The 8,943-nt window shown below is 47.3% G+C and overlaps 1 protein-coding gene across 1 annotated transcript in view; it reads right to left on the bottom strand.

Moving 5' to 3' along the window:
* Positions 1-1,565: 1,565 nt before the first annotated feature.
* The window catches only part of zmp:0000000936 (interleukin-1 receptor-like 2), an 8,295-nt gene continuing 917 nt past the window's right edge, over positions 1,566-8,943 (bottom strand). Inside the window, exons 2-11 of the mRNA XM_068602097.1 lie at positions 8,724-8,943; positions 8,014-8,206; positions 7,143-7,314; positions 6,909-6,971; positions 5,850-5,985; positions 5,615-5,760; positions 4,470-4,613; positions 4,080-4,247; positions 3,442-3,731; positions 1,566-2,033 (exon numbers count right to left, since the gene is read on the bottom strand). The exon at positions 8,724-8,943 is cut by the window's right edge and continues 60 nt beyond it. Of these exons, the coding sequence (XP_068458198.1) occupies positions 1,725-2,033; positions 3,442-3,731; positions 4,080-4,247; positions 4,470-4,613; positions 5,615-5,760; positions 5,850-5,985; positions 6,909-6,971; positions 7,143-7,314; positions 8,014-8,206; positions 8,724-8,943 (1,841 nt within the window). The 3' untranslated portion in view covers positions 1,566-1,724. The remainder of the gene's footprint in view (positions 2,034-3,441; positions 3,732-4,079; positions 4,248-4,469; positions 4,614-5,614; positions 5,761-5,849; positions 5,986-6,908; positions 6,972-7,142; positions 7,315-8,013; positions 8,207-8,723) is intronic.

Raw genomic sequence — 8,943 nt, 5'->3', positions numbered from 1 at the left:
ATGTGAACGTTCAACATGTGAACATTCTCTCTGTAAAGGTTGACTTTGATGAAGTGAAGCAGAACAAAGTTAGAAAGGGTTTAGAACAGAGAACATTCAGGTGCAACCCAATGGACCCAATAGCCCCATTGGGTCATTGGGTCCATTGGGTCCAGTGGGTCCATTGGGGCCATTGGGTCCAGTGGGTCCATTGGGGCTATTTTAATTGTTTCCCTATATTTATCTTGTATATTACTTGTGGTGTCCAATACTTCCAAAGCGTTGGGCTTTTATTCATAAAACAAGTTATGATTGACAGTTTATAGAACGATCTCTCAGTCTGCCCTCTAGTGGTGATTGTTTTTAAAGTAATACGATGGTCTTCTTCCTGAAAACAACATCTTTACTGATTGAGATGAATCTTTATTGAACGTTAACGGCCTCCTCATCGCTCGTGAATCTTCTGCAGTGATCGTCACGTTTAAACCTCAATGAAAAGATCCTATTTTGAGAAGTGATGCGTTCAAGGGCCGTCAAACTGTTGACTCTTTTAAAACAACTTCATTCAGAACATGCGTTTCACAGCCTCGTGTTGTCTGCACGACATGCTGTCACTTACACAAAGACAACAAGAGTCAAGTCTTTGAAAGCTGAGTGAAAGCAGCTGCATGTCTTGTGAAGAAAAGCAGGAATGTGAAGTCTTTAAGTGAGGAAAGACACACAACAGTCGGTTACAATGGTTTTAGCACTTTGTGTTGCCATTTTTGTGCTTTTTTATTTTCAGTACAAATTAATAAAGATAATAAAATCATATCAACATTTTCCTCCCTTGGCAGTAGCTCCATATTTCCTTATCTGTGGTTCAATAAATGTAAAATCACGTCAGTCATTTAACACAAAGTTCACAGTTTGTTTGATCTCGCTCAAGCATTTTCTTTATGTTACACATATTTACATGTTTCATATCTTACATATGTACATTGCACAGCTGCTTGCGATGCGTCCTCCCTCCTCTTCATTGTTTATTCATTTCATTTTCATTTACTTGTGAGCAGCGCTGAGGGATTAATAAAGGATTATCTTATCTTGTTGTCTTCAGCCTCCACCTTTTAGTCTGCGGTTCACATCCTGGTGCAAATTCATGAGCAAAGCATCTTCGGCCTCTTATCATCACTCACCCTCTCATGAACACATGATGAGCATGATGAGCATGATGAGCATGATGAGCATGATGTGCATGCGTGGCCCTTTTGCTATCAGAAATGTGCAAGTCATAGCTATACGTATCTAAACTTAGTTATACGTAGCTATACGTATTCAAACATAGCTAATCATAGCTAAACCTAGATAAATGTAGCTATATGTATAGCGATACGTAGCTATACGTATCTAAACTTAGTTACACGTAGCTGAACGTAGCTAAACGTAGATGAATGTAGCTAAACGTAGAAATACGTAGCGATACATAGCCATACATAGCGATACGTAGCTATACATAGCTATAACGTAGGAATACGTACATAAACGTAGCAATAGTTTGGCTAAACATAGTGATATGTAGCTAAACATAGCGATACGTAGCGATTCGTAGCTAAACGTACCGAGGCCGTGAACATGTTCATGTGTATTGGTCGTTGTGCCGTGGAGGTCTGAGGGGACCGACTCCCTTCAGGAGACGACCTCATGTCGGAGGTTTGTGCGTTTCCATTGCTCAGCGCTAGAGGTCACCGGCTTCTCCTTGGAGGTCACAGGTTGAGCAGCGCCGTGTTCTCGGGGTGCCGCGCCCTCTTGCCCCGCACCGGCATCGCATACCTCACCTCCTTCCAGAACCTGGAGGAGGGGCAGAGGGACGGCCCTCCTCTCTCCTCGTCCTCTCTCGGCCCCGCCGTGCACGACCTCCCCCCCGCCGTGCACGACCTCCACCCCGCCGTGCACGACCTCCTCGGGTTCCTCCACCAGCGCACGGCGCCCTGCTTCTTCCTCAGGTGACGCACCGACTCGGGGAAGAGGGCCAGCTGAGCCGGGGAGATCTTCTCCAGCTCCACCAGGATGACCTGCGGAGCGCAACGTCAGAACTGAACGCTGGAACTGCAACTACTTTCAGTTTGGGCCTTATCATTATTATTATCATTATCATTATTATTATTATTATTATTATTATTATTATTATATTAGGGTCCTGACAGAGTCAGTCCAGAGGACCCTATTAAAACTGATGTGTTTCCTGTTAGGTATGATTTTTATGTTTGTACATTGGACTGCTTTATGGAGGACTTGTCATCCTCCAAAGTGGACGCTTGTCAGGCCTGCTATATATAGCCGTCAAAGTACCAATAAATGTCTCTCTAGCGCCCTCTAGAAGTTGGACCGGTGACGCCCATCGCCCAGATTTACCGATTGACTTGACACACGTCCAGTTATCAAATTCATTTTTTATCAAATACATTTTTTATCACCACTTACCTTCTGGAGGGGGAGCGGCCTCCTGGAGGCTTCAGTGAGGTCTGTTCAGGTAGCCGAATGAACCCCAAATTAGTTCTAATACTTGTGTTATTTTACTGGTATCATTTTTTTTAGAATTTATTTTGTGAAAAAAAATCCCTCTTATAAGACATTTTGATCATAACTATGAACATCCAGCCTGATATGAGCATGATATGTCTCCTCGAGCCGCCGTACACGACTGTAAACGACCTCCAGAGGCGTGAGAGCTAAAGAACGCAACAACAATCACAACGAGACAAAGCCTCAGTCAAAGAACCGTGTCGTTCTGTTCAACAATATAAAAGTTATAACCGTTATGCCGAAACACCATCGGTTTGTGGCATGCTGGGTATTAAAATTTGCATACATTTGTGCTTAAGACGCTTTCTATGAAACTTCCCACGACCACGGGAGCCTGCAGAGTTGAAAAAGTCAAAGTGAGGGGGAGAAAAAAACATCTGGCCACATCGGGGTTTTTCAGCCACTAATATACAAACACAAAGATCCAACATACGTGATGAGACTCCTACACGCTTACAGGCCGCAGAGAGGAGCCTTCATGCACCTCACACCCTGTGAGGTCGACTTATTAACCATCTAGTCTTGAGGCTGTGGCGTCGAGGCCTCGGGGTTCATGTAAATACATAAACTTAACGGCAAGTTGAATGTGTTCTGTTCGGATAGAATTCCTCCCACAATGCTTTGCTGTATTTCAGCAATTTAAATGAACTTTATCAACGTTGTGGTTCAGGAGATCCTTTAGCTAACGTCACGGAGCTAAAACGGTTCCTTCAGCAGCTACAGAACCAGATTCATGAAAGATGTAGTTAAATATAATTGAACCTTATTGGATGCAGTAAACTGCAGCTGTTACCTGATCTACACATCTACACATCTACACATCTACACAATCTTCATGCAGGTGAACACAGCTTCCTGGACTTTAACCACAAAGTGCTGCACGAGCATCATGCTGACCTTGAGCGACCCCTCCAGCAGCGCTCGGTGCATCGCCGTCACGCACTCCAGCTGCTGCCGGCCGTCCAGACGCACGCCCTCGTCAATGCCGCCGCTCTCAGAGACGCCATTGTTGTTGATCTTGGAGACGTCGTTGTTGTTGTCGCTGCTCTCGGAGATGTCCTTGTTGTTGTTGTTGTTGTTGTTGCTCGCGCTGCTCGCGTGTCTCCAGCTGATGAAGGTGGAGGCGGTGTAGAGCAGCAGGAGGCGGCGGCTGGCCTGGATGTTCTCCTCCACTGAGTCCACGATGGCTGCAGGGAGGAGGCGGAGGGCGAGGAGATGAAAACATGAGCGTGACTGGAAAAGGTTTCCATCTCCTCTCACTCACTCACTCACTCACTCACTCACTCACTCACTCATCCCTTGTCACCATCTTTTTCCACAAACAGTGAGATCAGCACAACCTCTCCTGGTCCTTGAGCATGTAGTTATGAAATTAGCACAAAGCTATCCGTGTGATCGGCTAAACTAGCCGTGGACAGACAGAGAGACGCACGCTTCTGAGCGCATGATCTCCCGACACGGGCTTTCGTCTGATTGTGTGTCCTGATTTTAGCAGCTGTTCACTACGTTGTCGGTACCGAGGTGTTCGGGCTCACCCGTCCCCGGCATGCAGTCCCGGCCCGCGATGAAGAGCTTGTACCCGCAGGCCTTCTCCAGCACCTGGGGCAGCGCGTGCAGGGCGAACGCCTCCACCTGCTGGCTGAAGCCGGCGGCGCGGGAATGAGGGTACGCCACGTAGGCGTCGTACGACTTTCCATCCAGATCTGAAGACGAGGAGACAGAAGAGATCTTCAAGGGGCTCAGTAGTGGACAGAAGTCATATTATTACTTTATTTACAACATTACATTATCCTTCTGGACCCCAACACCCGCTGGAAGTATTATCATCAGATTTTCCTCTTGTCCTACGGCCTTGAACACACCACTCACTAACTAACTAACACACTAACACAACTAACACACACCTTACTGGTAGGACGTCTTACCTGTGCTTGTGTAGAGGACAGGAAACGCCGTCCTGAACCAGAGCACGATGTCGACCTTGAAGAGGTAGTAGAGGACGACGCTCATGATGAAGAGCGCCGCCACGCCGCCGAGCAGCAAGCCGACGGGGAGGAAGAGGTCGGGATCTGGAGAGGAACGGAGTGTGTAGTGAGTGTGTACCTGCAGCAGCAGGGTGTGTACTTGCAGCAGTAGAGTGTGTACTTGCAGCAGTAGAGTGTGTACCTGCAGGCAGCAGTAGAGTGTGTACCTGCAGCAGTAGAGTGTGTACTTGCAGCAGTAGAGTGTGTACCTGCAGGCAGCAGTAGAGTGTGTACTTGCAGCAGTAGAGTGTGTACCTGCTGGCAGCAGTAGAGTGTGTACCTGTAGGCAGCAGTATAGTGTGTACCTGCAGCAGTAGAGTGTGTACTTGCAGGCAGCAGTAGAGTGTGTACCTGCAGGCAGCAGTAGAGTGTGTACCTGCAGCAGGAGAGTGTGTACCTGCAGCAGTAAAGTGTGTACCTGCAGGCAGCAGTAGAGTGTGTACCTGCTGGCAGCAGTAGAGTGTGTACCTGTAGGCAGCAGTAGAGTGTGTACCTGCAGCAGTAGAGTGTGTACTTGCAGGCAGCAGTAGAGTGTGTACCTGCAGGCAGCAGTAGAGTGTGTACTTGCAGCAGTAGAGTGTGTACCTGCAGCAGTAGAGTGTGTACCTGCAGGCAGCAGTAGAGTGTGTACTTGCAGCAGTAGAGTGTGTACCTGCAGCAGTAGAGTGTGTACTTGCAGCAGTAGAGTGTGTACTTGCAGCAGTAGAGTGTGTACCTGCAGCAGTAGAGTGTGTACCTGCAGCAGTAGAGTGTGTACTTGCAGCAGTAGAGTGTGTACCTGCAGCAGTAGAGTGTGTACTTGCAGCAGTAGAGTGTGTACCTGCAGGCAGCAGTAGAGTGTGTACTTGCAGCAGTAGAGTGTGTACCTGCAGGCAGCAGTAGAGTGTGTACTTGCAGCAGTAGAGTGTGTACCTGCAGCAGTAGAGTGTGTACCTGCAGGCAGCAGTAGAGTGTGTACTTGCAGCAGTAGAGTGTGTACCTGCAGCAGTAGAGTGTGTACCTGCAGGCAGCAGTAGAGTGTGTACTTGCAGCAGTAGAGTGTGTACCTGCAGGCAGCAGAGTGAAGTAGCCCGTCACGGCCCCTCTGGAGCTCTGTGCTAGACAGGTGTAGTTGGCGTGGAAGTCCTCCTCCCTCAGCTCGGAGAACATCAGCACCCGCTCCAACAAAACGCCCGGTTCGGGGACTTCCTGCCTCTCCACCAGTCTGCGGAGGACAGGAGGTTCATTATTACGTTCTGCCCGTTGTCCCTGAACGCAGCGGGCGCAGGTGAAGGTGCGGACCTCTGCTCGGAGGTGTAGATGCGGCCGGGTGCGGTATTGAGGACGAATGAAGAGCTTCTGTCTTTCCAAGCGACGTCAACGCACGGCTTCCCGACCGACGGCACAAACACCAGGCACCGCTGGCTGAAACTGGACCCTGAACACACCACAGTTACACAACTTACACCACAAACGGTTAACTCTTTATCCTACTCGACGAACCCAGACGCAGGGTTCACACACATTGTGACCAATGGTGTCCATACTTTAAACCAAATATACATGACTTCAAACCAAATATACATGAATTCAAACCAAATATCAATGACTTTAAACCAAATATCAATGACTTCAAACCAAATATACATGAATTCAAACCAAATATACATGAATTCAAACCAAATATCAATGACTTTAAACCAAATATCAATGACTTCAAACCAAATATACATGACTTCAAACCAAATATCAATGACTTTAAACCAAATATCAATGACTTCAAACCAAATATCAATGACTTTAAACCAAATATCAATGACTTCAAACCAAATATCAATGACTTTAAACCAAATATCAATGACTTTAAACCAAATATCAATGACTTTTGAACAAATGTTCATGACTTTTATCAAACATTTTAGGACTTTTAATACATTTTTTATTACTTTTAACCAAATTTCTATGGCTTTTATTAAAAATTGTATGACTTTAAACCCAATTTGTATGACTTTTAAGGACATTTTCATGATTTTTGACCAAATTTCAATGACTCTTAACCAAATTTTCATGACGTTAAACCAAATCTAATCCAAGTCCACTATTAAACATTGTGTGAAATGTGTGTGTGAACAGTAAAAAGTGATAAAATGTAGTATTTAAACTAACAATAAGGATTCAAAGCATACAGTAAACCTTAAAAGCAGATTCATTATTTATAACTCGGCATAAATGAACGTCATGAACACATTTTTTTTTCAAGGATCTTTCCAGGCCTGGAAATAACCATTTTAAAATGCCATGATTTTTCCAGGTGTTCCATGACTGTCAGAACCCTGTAGAGACGCTGCAGACAGGACTCACCCAACTGGGCCGTCAGCTTCATGTTGGCCGGTTGGCGGATTTGTGGCGTCCCGCACCACTCAGCTGGAAAGACGTGAAGTTGAGGTTATGACAGGAAGAAACCGTGAATGAGTCGTTACTGCTGTGACCTCTGCTGTGACCTCTGCTGTGACCTCTGCTGTGACCTCTGCTGTGACCTCTGCTGTGACCTCTGCTGTGTCGAGGACAGCGTGACGCACCGATGTCCGTTCTCACCTGAGACCGACGCCTCGATGGTCTCCGACACGGATCCCTTCACGCCCCCGAGAGCGAAGGTCAGGGTGCAGGTGTAGAAGGTGTTGTCACTCAGCTCCACCACGTCGATCTTCAGTTTGGTCGTATCGAAGTAGGTGTAGCGGCCTTTCCCGTGCACGATGTGTTCACAGCCCTAAAGGAGGAGAGGATGATGATGATGAGGGTCCACAGTCACCTGGTTAAGAAGAGCAGCATGAAGTTCTTCTCCTGACCACCATCTGGTTGTATAGAAGTCTATGCTTCATGTGTTAAAGCTGCATTCTCTCTCCTGACCACCAGGGGGCGACTCCTCTGGTTGTATAGAAGTCTATGCTTCATGTGTTGAAGCTGCATTCTCTCTCCTGACCACCAGGGGGCGACTCCTCTGGTTGTATAGAAGTCTATGCTTCATGTGTTAAAGTTGCATTCTCTCTCCTGACCACCAGGGGGCGACTCTTCTGGTTGTATAGAAGTCTATGCTTCATGTGTTAAAGTTGCATTCTCTCTCCTGACCACCAGGGGGCGACTCCTCTGGTGGTATAGAAGTCTATGCTTCATGTGTTAAAGCTGCATTCTCTCTCCTGACCACCAGGGGGCGACTCCTCTGGTTGTATAGAAGTCTATGCTTCATGTGTTAAAGCTGCATTCTCTCTCCTGACCACCAGGGGGCGACTCCTCTGGTTGTATAGAAGTCTATGCTTCATGTGTTAAAGCTGCATTCTCTCTCCTGACCACCAGGGGGCGACTCCTCTGGTTGTATAGAAGTCTATGCTTCATGTGTTAAAGCTGCATTCTCTCTCCTGACCACCAGGGGGCGACTCCCCTGGTTGTATAGAAGTCTTTGCTCCCTCACCCTGTGCCACGTGATGTGGGAGGAGACGTTGTAGCTCTCCAGCTTGCTGACGTAGTCCCTCAGAGGGCAGTTCAGGACGTCGGTGACCTTGTTGGTGAGGAACTGAATGGTTTTCCTCGGCCGTCCACATTCTCCAGCGGCCGGCGGCTCCACCAGCAGCTCGGTGGCCTGCCGGTAGCACCGAGACGGAGTCCTGTTGCAAAGGAAGACGCAGAGGAGTAAATGTATTGTTCCACTCTGACTCGTCACTCAATGCAGGAACATTGACATTATTTGCAGCGTTGACAAGAGTCAGCAGCATCGTGTTGGAGGTTCAACTCCCATCAATCATACGGATCATAACATTATACATGCTGCTGGAGTTAGATGGACAAGTGGATGGAGGGATGATAGATAGATAGATAGATAGATAGATAGATAGATAGATAGATAGATAGATAGATAGATAGATAGATAGATAAGTAGATGGATGGACTTAACTAACAAAGCAGTAGCTTAAATTATGTTCACGATTCCATTTAAAATAGTTTTTTTGGCTTTGTCACTTTTAGACGACGTCATAGCCGATAATAGTAAATCCTATAATGTTGCTGTTTGGAAACAAACTGAAACATCAACAAAAAGATCCTCTAGATAGCAGGAGAGTACTCTGCTCCAGGGTTTACCAGGTGTCCCTGAATGCACCATCATACCACCCCGTGTGTGCTGACCTCAGGACGGCCACGTATTCTCCAGCGTCCTCCAGCTGCAGGTTCAGGAACCACAGCGTCGCCCCGATCGCCAGCACGCGGCCGCCCCGGCTGCTCACCTCCTGGCCGGCCGCGGGGGCGCGCCAGGTGCCGTTGGACGGGACGCTGTACCAGGTGACGTTGTACGGGACGGAGGTGAAGTCGAAGACGTCCGGAGCCAGCATGGTGCTGTTGAGCATGG

The sequence above is a fragment of the Clinocottus analis genome, unplaced genomic scaffold (genome assembly GCF_023055335.1).
Source record: "Clinocottus analis isolate CAN_PGR_092001 unplaced genomic scaffold, fCliAna1.0.p SCAF_59, whole genome shotgun sequence".
Taxonomy (NCBI): domain Eukaryota; kingdom Metazoa; phylum Chordata; class Actinopteri; order Perciformes; family Cottidae; genus Clinocottus; species Clinocottus analis.
The sequence above is the reverse complement of the archived record's forward strand: the minus strand, read 5'-3'. Positions and strand labels throughout refer to the sequence as shown.